This window comes from Globicephala melas, chromosome 8, assembly GCF_963455315.2.
Source record: "Globicephala melas chromosome 8, mGloMel1.2, whole genome shotgun sequence".
NCBI classification, from domain to species: Eukaryota; Metazoa; Chordata; class Mammalia; order Artiodactyla; family Delphinidae; genus Globicephala; species Globicephala melas.
The window spans coordinates 1,802,456-1,821,828 of NC_083321.1; the positions used below are offsets into that span (position 1 = coordinate 1,802,456).

A 19,373-nucleotide genomic window follows, 5' to 3' on the forward strand; every position below is an offset into this window, starting at 1 on the left:
CATCTTAATACGTAACTCATCCTATTAATGGGGGTTCTCCAAGAAACAGGGTCATGTGTGTGTAACCACACACACACACACACACACACACACACACACACACACACAGATTCCTTATTTTTTTTATTTTTATTTTTAATTGATTTTTTGCTGTGTTGGGTCTTCGTTTCTGTGCGAGGGCTTTCTCTAGCTGTGGCAAGTGGGGGCCACTCGTCATCACGGTGCGCGGGCCTCTCACTATCGCGGCCTCTCTTGTGGCGGAGCACAGGCTTCAGAGGCGCAGGCTCAGTAGTTGGGGCTCACGGGCCCAGTTGCTCCGCGGCATGTGGGATCCTCGCAGACCAGGGCTCGAACCCGTGTCCCCGGCATTAGCAGGCAGATTCTCAACCACTGTGCCACCAGGGAAGCCCGAGGTTCCTTATTTTAAGGAATTGATGTTGGGAGCTGGCAAACTCCAAATCCAAGGGCAGGTCGACGGCTGGACACTCAGGCAGGGTCTGTGCTGGAGTCTTGAAGCAGAATTCCTTCTTCTCTTTGGGGAAGCCCCAGCGTCTGCTCCTGGGGCCTTCCCCTGATGGAAAAGGCCCTGCATCAGGGAAGGAGACCAGGGTCGCTCAGTCTGCTGCCTATAGGTCTTCACCACGTCTAAAGCATACCCTTCTTGGCCGCCTCTGGTGTCCGAGTGTCAGGTGGGAGACCCCGGCCCAGAAAGGTTCCCAGACGTCAAGGCCCAGGTGGGAGGTGAGGTCCCTCTAAGGTGGGGCAGATAGGAATCGGCAGTGAGGGGCACGTGTCCCCCCACCCTCCCCTCGGAGTCAGGGAGCCCTGAGGATCTGGGAACCCTCTCCCCCGGCATGGAGACCTCTCCCGGGACTGAGGTTTCCCTGCCGAGTTCTGGACTCCACAGACACTGGTATCTGCGTTGGAAGAGACCGCGGACGTAGGGGACCTCCTGCATCACTCCGAGTCAGCGGCTGCTGCTTCCCTGCCTGTCTGTGCCGCCTCCTCCCTGAATTCTCTGCAGGGTCCACGTGGCCGTGTTCTCTCCTCTCCTCTGGGCTTTGCACATGCTGTTCCCTCTGCTTGGGTCAGGCCCCCGCCTCTGAGAAGCCCTCCCTGCTTGCCCCTTCCAACGGGAGTGGGAGAGAGAGGAGGGGTTGGGAGAGAAAGGGGTGCCCAGCTGGAAGCCCCCACCTGCCCACTTCAGGCCTCTGATGTCCCTGGGCCTGTGGAGTGTGTGCGTCAGGGTCCACCCCACACCTGCCTCGGCTCCCTGATGAGAGGTGGCCGGCACCCAGGCCCCTCAGTAGCAGCTGCGGAGGCGTCCCTCTCCTGCAGGCTCTCACTGGTGGTTCTTAGCCCAGTCGTAGAGCTGGGTGGCATGCTGCTGAGTCCCTGAGGTCCAGACTCTGGGGCTGCTTCTGTCTCCCTAGTGGGGCAGAGGCAGGCTCTTGGCACCCTCAATGCGTCCCCACTTCCCAGTGGGGAAACCAAGGCTCAGGTCACACAGCTGCTCAGTTTCCAGGGACCCCTTGAGTCAGACCAAAGCCTCCACCGTGGAGTTGGGAGGTTTCCTTCAGCTGCAGATCAAGCCAAACTGCAGCAAGAAAGACTTAGGCTAGACAGGAGGAGGGACTTTTCCAGCAGGGATGAGCCCGAGACGCCCATCCCCTCGGGCACTGATGGGGTGGCGTTGCCCGGCTGCTGGCCACCTTGCTCCTCCTAGGACCTGGGTTGAGGTGTCCCGGGAGCCCTGCTGTGGCCTCGAGTCTCCAGAGTTGCCCTGTTTGAAGGAGGGCAGGGATCTGGACCCTGGGCAGGAGACCCACCAGACCCCTCCCACCTCCGCTGGTGCCCAAGTCCTCCGCTACCTGTTGCCCTGTCTCACCCCAGAGGGGAGGCTGCCCCATCCCATCCTGTCCCGTCCCAGGAGAGGCCTGCAGGGCCCGGCCGCGCCCAGGCCGAGGATCTCCCCGAGACGCAGGCCGTGTCTGGGTAGAGCCAGTGGGCACAGGTACATCCAGCTGCCCGCGCTGCCCCCTGGGAGGGCCTGCTGGACTCCTCCCCCCACCCGGAACGGGCCTCTTTCACGGGGAAGGCGACAGTGTCCTGGGACAGATGAGGCCCCTGTCCGTGGGGTCACTTCAGTTCGTTCTCTGGCACCTTCTAAATATACCCTCCGAGGGGGTTCTTATCGCGGCCGGGCCGGGCCGGGCAGCCAGGCTTAGCGTAGGCGACACTGTGCGGGTCAGAGCCACCCCCCAGCCCTGGGCCCTGGATGGGCTCGTCCTCTGCCAGGCGGCCCTGCCTCAGGTGGGCCTGCCGTCCAGTGCTGGGACCCCGAGGGCCGGGGCATCCCCCAGCCCTCCTAGCCAAGCCCGCCTGGGGCCTGTCCTCGCACCGCTGGGCTGGGGCAGCCCCTCAGGGATGGTCGGTGGGAGGACAGGCCCTGCCACTCGGGTGGACCGTGTCTTCCTGAAGGCGGGAGGGACAGCCTGGTGGGAGGAGCCTGCACTGCGGGTCGGGCGGCCCTGGAGTCCCTTTCCCCACCGCTGTGTGCATCCCTGGCTCTGGGCAGTCACGTGCTCTCTTTCTCCTCCGATGAGGGACAGGCCCGCCTCTGGGGCTTCTCGCGAGGACCAAGTGGACGGGAGGCCCTCCGAGGCGGGCCCCTCCGAGGCCTGGACCCGCCGGGGCTCCTCAGGGGAAGGAGGATGGGGTCCCAGATCTGGGGGTGGCTGCCCCTGCTGTCTGGTGGACGCCGAGAAAGCGCCCGGGGGGCTGGACGTTCCCAGTTCAGTCGCCCACAACCTGGTGCTCGGATGTGGCTGTCGTGTTTCTGATGGTGTAACAGGCGCCTGTGGCATCGCACATGCGTGTACGCACGGCACCCCCTCCCCCAGACCCCCGCAGCCGCCCCTCTAGTGCCCTGAAAAGGCTTTGAACTGACCGCGTAGGGCGATGTGGTTGAGCCCTCAGCCAGAGCCTGTGCTCGCCTGCGCCCCCAGCTGCCCCCCGCTGGCGTGGCCCTCAGCAGAAGGGGTCGCCCCCCCGGAAACGCGAGGGCCCTGTGCTGAGGTGGACATAGAACGTGAGCGGACGCCGGGTGCCGGGATGAGACGCGAGAGCGGCCACAACCCGCGTCCTCTGACGGCAGCCAGGCCGCTGGGCAGGGCGGTGGCCTGTGGGACCCCCGAGCTCGGCTGGACCCGGGCCGCCCCACTGCCCGCCCTGCAGGGCTGTCGAAGCGGAATGCATGGCCAGTGCGGGGGGCGCCACTGCCACCTCGGGGCGGGGTGCAGCGGGGCTTCTGGGGACCGGCCGAGATGGACCTGAAACGCCTTCGGCCGGGGGGCTCCCCGGGGCCTCCAGGATGGAACGTGTTTGTGTCTGCGCGGGGAGGTCGGGGTCCCTGAGCGCGGCCGTCGGGTGAGCGAGGGTGGTAGACCCCCTGTCCTTATGGTGCGCTGCTCTCGGCGGAAACGTCACACGCCTTCCCGGGGGAGCAGGACCCCGTCCCTGTGCCCAAGCTGTCCCCTCACCTGCGTCGTCCTGAGTTTCGGGGAGAGGCCCCAAGGAGAGGGTGCGGGCTGAACCCTGGCGGTCACTGCCCGGCCGGTGGCCTCCCCGCAGACGCTGAGCAGAGTGGCTGCGAGAGCAGTGCCTTGCAGGCGTGGGAGGGGCCGGCGGCGTGGGTGGTCCGGACGGGTGCAGTGTCCCCCCGTGGTCTCCCCCAACTAGCCTGGAGTTGGTCTTCTCCTGGGGCAGCCTATCCCTGCTGACTCTGGGGCCGACTTCGGGCAGCTGGACCACGGCCCTCAGAGCCCTCACCCAGTGCGTCATGGTGCACTCCTGGCAGTGGGGGTGGCCGTGCCTGCTCCCAGCTCACGTCAGAGCCCACCCTCGCCCCCGGGAGGCTCCTTTCTGCCTGGCACTATTGGCATGCAGTCTGGTGGAGGGGGGCGTACGTGGAGAGCTGCCTGGTGTCCTGGCCCATTGGAAGCCCTGTAGGGGCTTGGCTGGGACCATGGTGGGGGGGGATGTGGCAGGGCAGGGCGAGGAGGAAAAGAAGGGCATGAAAGGATCTCACTGTTTGATAGACCCTGGAGGCCTACATGGAGGAGGTGGCACTGAGAATTCTTTCCACTGAGCTCCTGAGTTCAACCTAAAACATTCATTAAGTCAGTGAGTCATTCAACAAACACTCATGTACCAAGCCCCATACGGGGCCTTCAAAGGGGAACATCGGCAGATGGGCCTCTGCCTGGGGAGCCTTTGCTCTATTGGGGCAAGTGTGGGCAGCAGGTGGTCAGTGGTCTGGTGAGAGTGGGGCAGGGCCCACAGGGCCCAGCGGTGGCATCAGAAGGCCGGCCCCCTGCGGGGAAGCCCAGGAAAGTGGGTTTGGAGTTCAGAGTTCATTGGAGAATCTTTAGCTTGGGAGGGGCTGGTGGGATTTGCATTTTCCCAGGATTGCCCCAGCCGCCCAGTGGACGTTGAAAGACTGGGGCAGGGAGACCAGTGGGGTGTGGGCTGAAGATTCCGGTGCAGTCCTGGTGGCCCCCCGGTGGTGGTGGCCCCCAGGCAGTGGAGGCCTGGCCTTTAGGGAGGTGCTGTGTGCACAGGCACACGTGAGGGCCCAGCCGGAGCACAAGGTGTGAGGTCCTGTGTCTCCGGGGTCCCTAGCCCAGTTCACTTTCAGAAGAAGTGTCAGCTGAAACCCCACAAGGCTGTGGAAGGCCTCCGTCTAGCTACGGGTCTCGCATCGCCCGAGTGAACCTCGTAAAAGAACGAGACTCGGTGCCTCTGAACAAGCCCCGTGGAAGGTTCAGAGTTGGTCGGGGGGAGGCTGGGTGGGGGGCGACCCGTGGAAGCCCTGGTCAGGAGGCCTGGCCTGGACCCTGCCCGGCACGAGGTGGGGAGACGGGGTGGGGGGGCTGCTGTGGTCCTGGGTGAGAAGTGCGGGGGTCCCTGGGGCGCTGAGCCTCACCTGGGCTGGGTCGACTGCCACTCCGGCTCCTTTCGCTCCGTGGCATGATGTCGTTTGGATGGTGCAGTGCCGAGTGGTGACCTCGGAGGGACATGGCTGCGTCCTAATCCCTGGAGCCTGTGACCTTATTTGGAAAGAGGGTCTTTGCAGACATAGTGACAAGGTGAGCAGGAAACTCTAAACCTATCTTGGACTGTTTTAAAAATCGTGACACTAACATGTGTTTTACCAGATACCTGATGCTGGTTTTTGAAAGCTCACTGAAGATTCACTCATAGATATCATCACCCTAAGCAGTTTATTGGTTTATTAAAACGCTCTCTATGTTATAGAGGCTGAATGACGGCCCCCAAAGATGTCAGGCCCCCTGGAACTTGCGAACGTGACCTTACGTAGAAAAAGCGTCTTGGCAAGGGTGATAAGTTAAGGGTCTTGAGAGGGGGGGGATGATCCTGGATACCCGGGGGAAGGGGGCCCCAATCCAGTGACAGGCATCCTCATAAGAGACACACAGAAGAAACAGACACGGAGGAGTTGGCCCCATGATGATGGAGCAGAGCCTGAGGGATGCGGCCACGAGCCCAGGATGCCTGGGGCCCCCAGAAGCTGGAAGAGGTCCAGTCCCGCCATTCCCCACCAGCCCCCGCCTGCCCAGGACAGCGCCCCCGCACCCTGTGGCTCAGGCTGGGATGTGGCGTTCCCTCTTGGGGGACCCTGGCCCTTGGCAATGGGGTCCCCTGCCCAAGGGGGAGGCTCAGTCCTTGCCTTGAAGTTGGAGCTGGGCAGGGGGCCCCAGGGCTGGCCGGCCCTGGGCGTGTACCTGCTGTCCCAGAGCCTTGGGGTCCCCTTGCTTCTTGCTGTACAATCCAGGGCCCTCTCAGGGCTGGACAGAGTGGGCGGGAGGGGCAGCCCCACAGCCTGGAACCGGGACCCGCCTCGCTGTGGCCTCGGTCTCCTTGTGGGAGGTGATACGACACCTTCCACACGGGGTGTGGTGGGGAGCTTGTGCGTAGCACCCAGCACCTGGGCCTGAGGTGTGAGCTGCCACGTGCCCGGCCCAGCCCCACCCAGAGCAGTGCTGCGCGTGGGCTGGACCAGCGGGCGCGGGGTCTTGGCATCCTGTTGGGCAGTGTTGCCCCCAACCCCGGGGACAGCCCTGGTGGGACCAGAGGGGGGTCCAGTGCCACGGGGGATACGTCCAGGCGCTGGCTCACCAGCCCCGGGGCCCGAGCGGGGCTACCTGTCCTCTGTTTGTTCGGAGGTGTTTATTATCTTTCAGGGTGACTTTTGTACAAAGAGGAGCCCCTCCGATACGGCTGGGGTTTGAACGTCAGCAGCTAATCTGTTAAATCGCGCGTTCCGAGTTCGGCCGGGAGCTTTAGGCCACTGGACCAGCCCTCTGTCTGTTATCGCCCGAAGGTCCGGGCAGAGTGGGCGGGTTTTTGAACCTCGCTCAGCCTCATTTATAGCCTTTGTCAAACACCGGCTGCCATCCAGGGCTTGTGTATAGAAGTCATTGACTTAGTTCCCTTTTTTTTTTTTTTAACTTTAAAAAAATTGTGTTAAGATACATGTAACAAAATTTATCCTGTAACCATGTCTAAGTGCACAACTCAGTGGCACTAAGCGCGCTCACATTGCTGTGCAGCCGTCACTCCGCTCATCCCCAGAACTTCATCCTCCCAAACGGACACACTCTGCCCCCATCAAACACGCACTTCCCATCCCCTTCCCCAGCCCCTGGCCCCCAGCAGCCTATTTTCTGTGTCTGTGGATTTGATGATTCTCAAAGGCACCTCGTAGGGGCAGAATCGTGCTGGACCGACAGAGCTTTTCAAAGTACGTAATTTTTATACATTGAATAATTTGAGCACACAGGTAACGGCACATCTTCCGTTCTCTGATTCGTCCCAGTGCCGCATTTCAGTGTCCCGGAATCTCAGCTCAGAGCCCGGGGAGCCCGAAGGCTGAGGTCTTTCGCGTCTGGGTTCTGAGGGCGCCTTGAACAGGCCACAGGCCCTTTGCACGTGAAGTGTGTGCTTCTTGTTCACATTTTCAACGTCACTGGGAAACATCCCGGTGTTGAAAGAGGCTTCCCTGTGGGCTGGAGAGACCGTCACGGTTAGACTCACGTAGGTTCCCCGAGGGTCCGGCCCACGCCCTGCCTCTGCGGGGCGCCGGCCTGGGTGAGCCCGCCAGTCCCAGGTACTGGGGGTCCCAGCCCATTGCGGGGGTTGAAGGGGGTGCAGTCTGCAGCCCGCCTCCTGCGCCTGGAGCGCCCTCCCGCTGAGCTGCGGCCCGCGGCCCTGGCACGGCTCCTGCATTCTTCTGTGTTTCCAGGGCACCTGCTGCCACAGATCCCGAAATGATGTCCGATAACGTTCCGGACGTCCCTCGGGGCGGGGGCTGGCGGCCGCAGTGCCCGGGGCGGGTCAGCCGTCAGGGCACAAGCAGGCCATTGTCCTCGGGCCCGGAGCTGCCTCCCCCTGGCTGTAGCCACCTCCCTCGGGCACGCACATGCCCTCCTGGGAAGTTGGATCTAGCAGCACTGGGGGCCGAAGGGGCTTCTTCTCCCCCGCAGCCCTGCTCCCCACGCCCCATCCAAAGAACAGGGTGGTTTCCTTCTTTCCCTGGACCTCTGTCTCCCAGCTCCTGGGGTCTGTGGCTGCCTGGTTTTGGGGCCTTGGGAGGTGAGCTGGAATGGACAGGTGGTGGCCAGCCCCACAGAGGCAGGAGGGGGGTGTCAGGCGCCTCAGGCTGCTGCGGGCCCCCGAAGGGCAGGGACCCTCTCTTGGCATCGCTGAGGCTCCGGGCCCCACGCAGAACAGGTTGGAGGGGACAAGAATCGCCTTTGTTAAGGGATCCTTTCTGAAACTAGCACGACGTGTGCGAATAGTTGAAGAGCTGTTTAGCCTTCAGAATGCAGCAAGGCTGAGACTAGCAAAGTGTGGAGAGATCGTGAACGCCAAACCCCCTGATCTCCAGGGAAAGCCGTCTCCAGCCGGGTCCCCGGGGAGGAGCTCCCGGGCAGGGGCCCCGCGCTCTGACCCAGAGCCTCAGCCTCTGGGCGCACAGAGCGGGGGGTCTCCGTGCACCTCTGAGCGGAGCTCGGGGTGAGGGCACCCGCCCTGCTGTCACCCTCCATGCAGGCCTGTCCACAGCCCCAGGCAGGGCTGCTCTGGCCAGAACCTTCCTCCTTGGCAAGGCTCAGTCACCCTTCCCCCGGCCCCCTGAGCGCAGCCAGACACAGGGCAGCGAGTACAAGAGGTCTCCCGGCAGCCGAGGTACCTGCAGCCCCTTCAGGACGCTCCCCAGGCCTCGCCCGGGGTCTCTGTGCCCCGGCCTGGCACGCGGTTCTAACACGCCCTCGCTCTGCTTTCTGTCCGGGGTCATCCTAACAGCGACAGCGAACGGCCGGTTGCCACCCTGGCAGCAAGAGTCATACGAGGACAGGCCTTGTAGGAGAGTGACGGCGGCCTCCTAGGCCCCAGGGCACGGCCAAGCCGCCGCCTGGCAGCACATGCAGCGCCCACCACGATGCGCCACTTTGGGCTCCGTCTGCTTCGTCTGCCTTGGGAGACAGGAGACGGCAGGGAATTCAGGACTTTTCGAGCACATCCTGGCCGTGGAGGCTGGCGAGCGCTGGGCAGTGGGGCCCAAAGACCTGGGTCCAGGCCTGGCCCGGGCCGGCCCCCTCCCCTCCCGGCCCTCACCTTCCTGGCTGCGGGTCGCCGCAGGCTTGGGGACAGTGGTGCGGGGCACAGGGCACGTGACTCAGAGCTGAGGCCGGTTTTATTGACGTGGGGACTGCGGGTCAGCCCTGATGTTGGTGTCCTGACCTTTGGATCTGAGTGTGAGTGTGTGTGGAAAAGGGGGCTTCGCAGGTGTGGCTAAGAGAAGGATCTGGATCTGGGGGATTGTCCTGGATCACCTGGCAGACCCTGGGTGTCATCGCAAATGTCCCTCGGGGCGGGGGTGGTCAGAGAGAGATGAGACCATGCGTGTCGTGCTCCCCGCCCCCACCCCCGGGCCTTGGCCTCGTGACCTCCGTGGTTTGACCACGCGAGGTTCAGTCACCCTTGGGAAGCGTGGAGCCCGAGCCCCTGTTTCCCCATACGTAGCATCTGTGGCATCTGTCCCCGGACGGCTTCCTGGGGCCCGACGGGGAGTGGTTGAAGTACCCCCACGGGCCGTGGGCGGGCGGGTTCTGCCCATCTTCTCAGGAGGAGAGGGCACGAGGTGGGACACTGGGCCCAGCCTTGAGCAGCCACAGGACTGACCCCTGAGTCCCTGCCCGATGTCCACTGGCCTGAGAGGCAGTGGCCGCGGGCCGTGGCTCCGGCTGTGTCGACGGGGGAACTGAGGCCCGGAAGCAGCCTGGACCGCGTTGTAGGCAGTGTGGCTTCTTTGTGTGGCTGCCTCCACACCCAGGGGGCCTGGGGGCAGGGGTGGGGTGGGGTGGGGTGGGGTGGGCACCTCCCTCCTTGGGGGACCTCACCTGCCCTGGTTTCTCTCGGCCGAGCCGGGCAGCGAGGCCCTGGGACTCACGGGGCTTCGGGGTGTGGGCCGGGGGCAAGTGAGCTCTGTGCCTGAGGGACAGTCGGGCCAGCCAGGCACTCGCTCTGCCAGCCAGGGTTCGCTTGTGTCCCCCTGAGATCGAAAGCTTCCTGAGGTGGGGGCCCAGGGTCTCAGTCACCACACAAGGGATGCCCTCAGGTCCCAGCAGGGAGGCACGGCTACAACTGTTAAAGGGCTTCCCTGGGGGCTGGGCGGGCCTGGACGCCCTTCTGAGCTGGCAGGCGAGTCTGCAGTCGGGCAGAGTGGGTGGTGGGCGTGCAGGGTCCTGGGGGTGGCACCGGGTGTACGGACTGGGGAGGCTTGAGGCGGCCTTGGGCCCTGGGGCGCTGGCGTCTCCCATCCCGGGAGGCCCCAGGCCAAACGAGGGCTGCGGCTCCCGGGGTCCTGCTGGGAGCCGCTGCGGGACTCGGGGCTGCGTTCAGACTGTGCTTCGGGTCCAGCGTCCTGGCGGGGGCTGGTGTGAGCCAGGCTGTACCCCGAAGAGAGGAGGGCGGGGCGCAGAGGAAGGGCCAGCGTGGGAGGGACGGAGGAGGGAGCTGGGACTCGATGGAGGTGCACCTGAGCAGGTGCGGGCTGAGTACCTGCTGTGCGCCAGACCCCGTCCCCGGCGTGGGGTGTGGCGGGGGTGGCACCCCACAGCCCTCCTCTGGGGGCTCGTGGTCTTGGGGGTGGATGGCGCAGAAGGGGACAAACAGGCCCCAGGCCCGGCGGCGATATGTGAGCATGAAGGACACAGGTGGAGGCACGTGGGGGTGAGCGTTGGGTCCCGTTTGCGGGTGAGGGTGCGGAGCTTGCAGGCGGGGCACTGGCAGGTGCAAAGGCCCCGAGGCAGGCGGGGGGCGGGGCATGCTGGGAAGGAGCTGGGGTCAGGGTCACTGTGGTGTCATGTCGGGGTGATGTTGAGGGCTCAGTCAGTGGCCGGGCAGGGTGGACTCTGGGGCCCAGGGTGGAGGCAAGCACTGTGGTCAGGACAAGAGACGAGGCTGACGAAGGGGCAGGGTGCAGAGGGGTGGCTGGGACCCGGCTCTGTGGGTCCAGCTGACCCAGCCTGTGTGAGGCACCAGGAGAGAGGTGGAGACGAGAGCTGTTAGAGGGAACCCCGAGAGCTGCGGGAGAGCAGCCGGGTCTTGGGGGGGGCTCCCCAGGCAGGGAGGAGCATCTGGGCGGCCCGGGTCCTGTCTCCTCCAGGAAATGTGGGGTGTGGTCTGTGTCGGGCAGCCTGTTCTCAGCGGACTCTGAGGGGCCGGGAGGGAAGGTGGGCTGGAGTGGGGAGGAGTGGGGCAGTGGGGGAGTTGCAGTGGGCTTCCTAGTGGGCACAGGGCAGGCGTGTGGGGATGGGGGGTGAAAGCAACTGCAGACAGCAGGATCTCGGTGGGGAGAGGGCCAGGGCTCCGTGGCGTGGGCCCAGAGAGCTGTCTCCACATCTGCACCCCCGGGGCCATGCGAGGACCCACCTGGAGAGAGTGCTTGGAGCCCCCGCTAGAGTTGTCCTCTTCCCAGGCAGGAGGAGGGCTGGGGGCTCGGCCTGGTCTCATCCAGGGACGTGGAGGGAAGGGCCCGAGGGTCTGCCTTGAGGAAGCCTTACTGGTTCGGGTGTGATCAGAGCAGCCCCTCTGTGCAGGGATGGGGTGGGAGGGGGGCTGAGCCTGGGAGCTGGCCCCGGGGGCAGGGGCTGCCGCCTTCCCTTTGTTCAGCTCCGTGGGCTCCACCTCTGGCCTCCCCACACCCCCACCCCCGGGATGGGGAGGGGAAGGCAGGCGTCAGAGCAGCCTCCCGCCTGGGAGCCCAGGCTCTGGTGACGCCCCGTTAGCGGCTGCAGGAGACGCCCGCTCCTGGCGCCTGTGCTGCAAGCCCTGAGCTGGTGTTGGGCGCGCTGCCCTGGTTGTCCGGACGGCCACACAGCCCTGCGGCCACCACCTCTACGTGCAGGTGCAGGTGCAGGTGCAGGACGTTCCCCTCCCCCGAAGGAGGCCCCTGTGGCCCCGGAGGTCACCAGGCTGCTCTCTGCTCTGTGGATTTCCGTCCTGGACACCTTAGAGAACGTAGCCTGGGTCAGAGCTCACCCCTTCGAGGCCGGGTGGCGTCACATGCCTTTGGCTTGCCACACTTTGTGCACTGTTGACGGTCGGCAGTCAGGGTTGGCGGCCCTTGGAACCCTCAGACCCGGGGAGGGCAGGGCCTGCTCCCCGGGCCTGGGCCGCGTCTGAGCGGGGAGGGCAGGGCATCCTGGCGCGGGCGCTGACTGCGTGTCCTCCTGTCCCGCAGCTTCCTCATTGTTCTGGTCTGCCTCATCTTCAGCGTGCTGTCCACCATCGAGCAGTATGTCGCCCTGGCCACGGGGACCCTCTTCTGGATGGTACGTAGCTGCGTGAGGGGCCCTGCACTCTCATCCCCCAGGCGTGTGGACCAGGGGGTGAAGCCGGCTGCTCCTGGCCTCTCCCACCCACAAAACACCCCTCTGCCGGAGCCCCCCTGCTGGCTGGCTCTACAGGCTCGCCCTGATACTGGGGGACTAGAGGTGTGGGGACGCCCCACCCTGGCACCCTCACCTGCCAGGATGTGGCCGTCAGGCTGAGAAGGCCAAAGAATGGGAGGACCCCGGGGCCTGGTGGTCTGGGAGAGCTTCCTGGAGGAGGGGGCTTCTGAGCTGGGCCAGGAAGGAAGGACAGGAGGACGCGGGCACAAGGAGCCGGGGTTGTGGTCTGCTCGGCCTGCGCCGTGGCCCCGGGTCTGGCTGGTACTCGGACCCTGCAGGTGTCTCAGCCCCTGCCCCAGCCTCTGGCCAGCTTGCCTCCAGCCCTGGCCAACTGATGGCTGCAAGCTTGGGTCCCCAAGTCCTCGTAACGTGGCCTTGAGGCCGTGCCTGTTTTATTTGCATGCCGTCGGCTCCACTTTCCCTTTGACGTTTCTGGATTTTGGGTCACAGGAGTTTCCCCCTCTCAGGTTATAGAGAAACAGCCACAGCTGCCTCAAGCACTCGTCCGGGTTAGTCGTGTGGTTTTAAGCTGTTGACGGCAGTGGGCACATCCCGGCGTGAAGGTCAGGTTCGCTCTCGCTCTGTCCCTCTCGTCTGCCCCCTCCCAGCACCACTTACTCCAAAGTGTGTCTTTGCTCCCCGATTTGAGGAGCCATTTTTGTTGTGAACCAGATGCCCAGATGCCAGCGGCTCTGCTCTGGGACCCCCGTGTTCTGCCCACGGCTGCTTGTCCGCGCCTCTCTCCCACAGCCATGCTGCTTTGCTGATATCTGCACTCAAACCTGTTTTGCCACGCGGTTAATATCCGTGCCCAGCTCTTCTCTTTCAGGGGCAATTCTTTCCTGTTTGTTTGTTCTCCCCAGTGACCTTCACAATCAGCTTGTCTGCCTCCCAGAAAAAACCCGATGGTGTTTGATGAATGCATCTGGGGAGACCGACATCTCTCTGGGGTGGGGTCTTTCTGTCCATGGTCAAGCCGTGTCTGTTCTACCCAGGAGGCTTTTATGGTTTCGTGATGTGGCTTTTAGACCGTCGTTGTTATTATGTTTAATATGATAATGGTTGTTGTTGTTAGTTGCCGCCACAGACGGGAGCTTCTCTTCCATTACGTTTCCTGGAGGCTATTTTGGTGTCTCGGAAAAGCCTTTGCTCTTGTCGCTTGTACAGCCTGTGACGGCCTCTGTTTTGTTATTGTGTGCGGGAGTTTCTCCTCTGGTCCTTTAGAGTTTTCTGACTTTGGAATTCCGCTGCCTGGTTTGGTCTAGCGTGCTGTTCAGGTGTGGAGACTGGCATCTGTCAGTCACTCCGCTTACCGGGCCAGGGGTAAGGGGGCTCCCTGTGCTTCCTCTGAAGGAATGTGCCCTCCCGGGCAGAGAGGTGTGCGGGGGGGGCAGTCCTTCAAGTCCAATGAGAGGACATGATTCTAAAGTGATGGTGTTGACTTTCGGGTGTCTTTCCTGCCTCTGTGGAGGTGTCGGCGGATGTCCTTGCTTTCCCGGGATAACTGTCCCGGCATTTTGTTTCTACTGTCCTATTGGGTTATACTCTCTCATATAAAGGTAGGGACTTGTTTGAAAAGTAGGACGGCCGCCATCCCAGCAAGACGGAGGGCCTTTTGGGGTCATGGAGGCTTCCCCCCGCTCGCCTGGTCCTGAGGACCTATGGAGGTAACCCGGGTGCCAGCCAGGTCCGTGCCAAGGCCCCAGAGGCCGCAGCTCCTTGCAGAAGTGCCCTCGGGCAGTATGACGGTTACTCTTGGCCTGCAGAGAGATGTCCCCAAACCCCTGCTCTGGGCAGGCCCTGGGGCAGGCCAGGGGTCATCTCCCTCTGGGTGAGCCGGAGGTGCTTCTCTCTGCTGTGAGCATCCCGGGTGCCCTGGCCGGCCGTGTGTCTGCTTCCCAGGCGGGGGACTGTCCTTCCCTCTGGCCGGCCTCCTTCCCACCTCCCAGACTGCAGGGGAGGAGCTGTGGGGGGCAGGGAGAGAGTGGAGAAAGTTGGGGGGTGTCTGGCGTTTTGGGTTATCACAGGGTGATTTGAGCCCCTGCCCAGACCGCACAAAGCACGTCTGCTCTGCGAGTTGCTCCTGGGGTCTCCTCGTGGCCAAGGTAACTGAGGTTCAAGAGGCAGTGGCTGGAAGGGGCCAGGAAGACCTTGCCGGGCTGGGCCCAGATTCCAAGGCTGCCGTTCTACCAAATGTAAGTGCTGGTGGTGCTGGGCCCAGGGGCCTGGTTGGCCGCTCGCCCCCTGTGTAGGTCTCCTGGGGCCGTAACAAAGTCCACAGCCCGGGCGGCTTAAACGACAGGATGTATTATCTCCTGGTCCTGGAGGCTGGAATCCCAGATCCAGGTGTGGGCAGGGCTGGTTCCTCCTGAGGCCTCTCTCCTCGGCGTGTAGACAGCCGTCTCCTCCCTGTGTCCTCACGGGGTCGTCCCTCTGTGTGTGTCTATGTCCTGACCTCCTCTTCTCATAAGGACCCCAGTCCTGTGGGGTTAGGGTCACCCTAGTGACCTCATTTTACCTTCCTCACCTCTTTGAAGGCCCAGCTCCAAATACAGTCACATCCTGAGGACTTGGGGGTTAGGGCTTCTGCATAGGGATTTGCGGGGGACACAGTTCAGCCCATAAGGCCCCCTGAGTGACTGGGGTCAGTTCCTCCTCTGCTGGGAGGTTTACTCTTAGGTTTTTAGATGTAAAGCATCCCAGAGACCGCCCTTGTGTGCACCCTGCCGCCCCGGGCCCTGCATCAGCACCGAGGGTCCTGAGTTCGGGTGCCAAATCCTTGGGCATCTCATGCAGGGCCTCTGGGTGCAGCTGGGATGGGCCGGGTGAAGCCCGCATAGACTCTCGGCCCGGGAATCGCCACTGAAACCAGACCCTTGGTGGGGGGTCACCCCAGGACCGCCCTGGGGGTGGGGGCAGACCCTGGCGGCCTCGGGCCTCCCCTGGTCCAGCCTCCACTCTCCCCTTGACCTGGCCGGGAGCACCTCCCTCCCCAGTCAGTGCTCTCACGTTCAGACAGGTCTCCTCGCAGGTTTCGTGGTGCCGTCCCGGCCCCCGAGTCCCGGCAGCCCCCTGCCCGGCAGCCACCACCCCCCCACACCCCGCCCCTGCCCGCCCACTCCCTGCTGAGCACCGACCTCCACCCTCAGTCCCGGCATCTGTGAGGCCCGCGTGCCACCTGGTGGCCGTTCTCTGCAGTGCGGGCACCGTTCCCCTGCTGAGGATGGGGGCTCGGCCCAAGCTGGGGGTGCGTTCCTAACCCCTCGCTCTCGGGGGCCCGGGATGCGTGTGCCAGCGGTCATCCCGGAGCTCCCCTGCTCCAAGCAGAGGGCCCCCCGCTGTGGTCGCATCTCCCGTCCCACCCCTTTGAGGGGAGAGACCCTGTGCCGCCTCCCTCGTCCACCCCCCGTTCTCTCACATCAGCACCTTGCGCGCTGCCACCCTCGCGTCCCCCCAGGAGTCCTCTCCACACAGCAGCCATTGGTTGCGGGGGCGACTCCCCAGAACAAAACTCTGATCGTTCTAGAAGCTCCCGGTGGCATTCAGGATCGGCTGGGCCTCTCAGGCCCCCAAATGCTGCTCGCCCGGCACCGCCCGCAAGTCTGTCCCCCCCCCCCCCCCGCTGCTCCCCTCCGCTCTGATGCACTGTTTGCTGACCCTTGGACACTCCCGGCCGCCTCGGGGCCCTTGCACGTGCTCCGCTCGGCATGTCACAGGACCGGCTTCTCCTCCCGTCAGGCCTCGACTTGGCCGTCACTGCTTCAGTAGCCCCTCCCTAACCGCCTTCTGCGCGGTCCCCGTCCCTCCTGCGGCACACCCGGCTCCTGCCCCAGCGGTCTGGGTGTGACAGGGGTCTGCGGGAGGGAGGGGGGAGTCACAGGGTCTGTCTCCTTGCTCTGTTCCCCACCCCTGAAGGCAGGGCCCCAGGGGCTGCGACCCCTCCGCAGGCCCAGAACGGTGCTTCCGGGGTTTGGATACCCCTCCTTTGAGCCCACGTGCCCAGAGCGGCCCCGGGGGGCACCTCAACTGCACTGTGTGCAGTCCTGGGCCTCGGTTTCCCCACCTGCAGGACGGAGGGCTTGAGCAGCATGGCCTCAGACATAACCTTTTGATGGCCTTGCAAGGTTTCCAAGGGTTTCCTAACTCACTGGCCTGTGGAGACGGATCCTTTGCGGTGGGTTTAAGCTGGCCGTATCCAGCTGCCACTGGAGTCATGGCCATGCCGGGTGTGGGGCGTCTGGGATACTGGGAGGAATGAGGCCGCCCCGGGCCCAGCCTCCGGGGTAGATGTGAGTTATGTCCGGGGTGGGGACGGGAAGGAGGTAAGAGGTGAAGAGGCACTGGGGGAGGGGGGTGGGGGGGTTGTCTGCGGGGATGCTGAGGGCTTCCTGGAGGAGGAGCTGCCCTGAGAGGGGAAGGAGGAGGTAAGCGGGTGCTGGGGGGGTCGTGGGGACGGGCAGGGACCCTCCTGCAGCGGGCAGCCTCAGGTGGGCCGGGCAGGCGCAGCGCCCCGGAGCTCTCGGTGGAGGTGGCGGCCTGCGGGGTGGGGACGGGGTAGCCCCCAGGCGGAGGGAGACCGGGTTTGGGGAGGGGGCCGCGGGGGCGGGTGTTTGCAGGCGGCCCAGGGCGGGGCCGCGGGACACCAGGTGGCGCTGTTGTCCGCGGATCGCGGGCACCGCTGGCCCCGGCCCAGAGCTCCGAGCGGAGCCAGACCGCAGCCGGGAGCCCAGGAGGGGCCGAGCGTGGGCTCCACACAGGATTCCGAGAGCCGCACGATGCTTAAATGGTGGAGGAAAAGTCATTCAAAGCTGTGTCTTCCCAGAGAGCCCATATCTCTTCCTTTCTTTTCATGCGCTCGCTTTTATGGGGCCAGAGAGCTGTTATCTCAGCTCTGTGCGAGGGAGCCCCAGGGCGGCCTCCGAGGGATTAAGCGTTCTGCTGACCCAGGGAGATTTGGGGGGCCTGAAAAAGCCATTTTGGGTGGAATCTCATCTCTGCTGCAGGGTCTGTCCCAGGGCCGTGAATGGGCCCGTTTGAGATCTGAGCCTTGTTTGTGGTTTCCCGGGGAAAAGGGCCACTGCCAGGGCTGCAGGGCCGGCTCCCAACATGGTTCCTGAATTCACAGGAAGCCCTGGGTGTGTGTGTGTGTGTGTGTGCGTACGTGTGTGTGTGCCTGCCTGTGTGCACGTGTGTCTGTGCATGTAGGCGTGCGGTGTGCTTGTGTGTCTGCTCGTGCACATCGCCGTGTGCACGCACGTGTGTGTGCGTGGGTCCGTGCGTGTGTGCTCTGTGCCCGTGTTTCTGTGCGCACGCGCGCCTGTGGACGAGTTCTGGGTCTGGGTGGCTCTTCTGTGTCTCCCCCTGTCCTGCTGCTGTGGCAGAAACACTCCCCTCCCCGCTCTCTGGAATAAGAGACCCAGGCTGGGCCCAGGTGAGGGGCTGGTTTTTGTCTCTGAAATCGAGGGGGTTTTTTTTTTGTTTTTTTTTCCTTCCTTTTTCAAATCCCACACAAAGAGAGAGGCACTCAAAAGCACAACACAGACACCGCGTATTCCATGCCTTCTGGTGGGGAACATACCAGGGAATTGTCCTGCGATGCTGCGGTTAAAAACCCCGTGAGCCGCGGCCCGGAGGCCTAGGGGATGAGGTCATTGCTGCGGCTTCCTCCCCGGCCCAGGCCCCTCGGCGGCGGTGACCCAGCCCTCCCGCCGCTGGATCACCCACCCCGGGGCTCCGGCTCCCCCAGCATGGAGCGAGACTCTCCTGTCCCCTGGGCCTCAGTTTCCCAGATGCAAAACCAGGCTCCATGGGACTCTCTGGGCCCCCTTGGGCCCCTCTGCGGGCCTCACTTTTCTCAGGAACGCAGTCTAGGCTCTGTCCTCAGAACCCCCCCCCGCAGCCCCCCGGCGGCCCCAGCTCACACTCAGCTCGGGCCTCTGCAGGCCCGCGTGTTCCCAGCTTCTGCTCTCTACACCCTTCACATGCCAGTAAAGACGACCACGCTAAGTCAGGGCCAGCGGCCCCCCTGGGGAGCCTGCTGCGTGCACGCCCTCTGCTCTGTCCTTCACTCACGTGGAGAGGATGAGACTCACAGAGCTTAAGTCACTCCTACCCAATGTCAGGGCACCAGCGGGTGGCCCAGATTTTTCATTAACAAACCCCACGGTCTTGTTTTCTCCAAGGCCGCCTACTCCTTGGAGTGCTCTTCTCCAGCCGTCTCCTCTCTGCTTGGTGAACTCCTACACATCCCACAAAGCCCCGCTCCTGTACATTTGCTTCTGGGATGCCTTCCTGCTCGCCCAGTGACATCACTGGCTTCGTCCTCCAGTGCTCTGGGAAGATGTCATCTCCCCCACTGCGGGGCCTTGAGCTCCTTGGTCTCTGTCCCCAGCACACAGGAGCTGCCCAGTGAGGACTGGTTCCCACTGCCTGGGCCTTGTCTGTTGCTCTGCCTCAGAATGTAGTCCACCCTTTCCCTGCACCCTGGTAGGGGTGTCCTCGCCTGCGTTTGTTCAGCCAGCAAGTGTTTCTCGTGCACCCACTAACATGCCAGGGTCTGTGTGCAAATAGCAGGGATTCTCGGGGGCAGGACACAGGCTTCATGTCTGCGTCCCCAGGGCCCTCCCTGTGGGCCCTGTGTAAGAGGGGGCCAGCGCCGAAGCGCGGGGAGGGACTGACACCCTGCGCCCGGGAGCCGGAAGGTGGTGGCGGTGCCCTTCTGCGAGCACACGTGTGTGTGCGTGTGGACACGCGTGTCCCGCCAGGCCAGGGTTGGGCCTTGGCCTGGCTCAGGTGTCCCACTTGTCCCTCTCTAGGGCGGGGGTCTTGGCTGCCTCATGGGCAGCGACTTTCCGTGGGCACAGCAGAGCCTCTTGGGTTTGGGGCAGAAACACTGAGAGCCAAGGGACAGCCCCGCGCCGCAGTCTGCCTTCCAGGTATTTCTGCCCAGCGGAGCTGGCTGAAGTGTCCCGGGGTCTGAGTGTGCAGCCTGGGGGTGTGCAGCGGCCCGCGGCTCCAGGCCACGGGGGCCCCGTCGCTCGTGCCTCTGAGGCCCTGCCCGGTGCCGACCCAGGGAGACGGGATAGAGGGACACTGGCCTCGGGGACGGGGGAGGGGGTGAGCTGGGGGTCGGGGTCCGGGCTGCTCCTCGGGCAGGTGAGGAAGGGCCCCACCCTGGACAGTGCGTGTCTGGGGAGAGGCAGACTGCTGTGTCCGCCCCGTGCCAGGTGGGGTGGGCAAGACCCAGGCAGCGCCTGCAGCCCCGGGTCTGGGTCACCCCGATGTCCCCATGTGAGTCCGTGAACAGAAGCTTAAGGGCCGCCTAGCAGAATT

The 19,373-nt window shown here is 64.0% G+C and overlaps 1 protein-coding gene across 1 annotated transcript in view; it reads left to right on the forward strand.

Moving 5' to 3' along the window:
• KCNQ1 (potassium voltage-gated channel subfamily Q member 1) overlaps nucleotides 1-19,373 on the forward strand; it is a 348,262-nt gene that overhangs the window by 42,698 nt on the left and 286,191 nt on the right. The window contains exon 2 of the mRNA XM_030833148.3: nucleotides 11,831-11,921. Coding sequence (XP_030689008.1) covers nucleotides 11,831-11,921 — 91 coding nt within the window. The remainder of the gene's footprint in view (nucleotides 1-11,830; nucleotides 11,922-19,373) is intronic.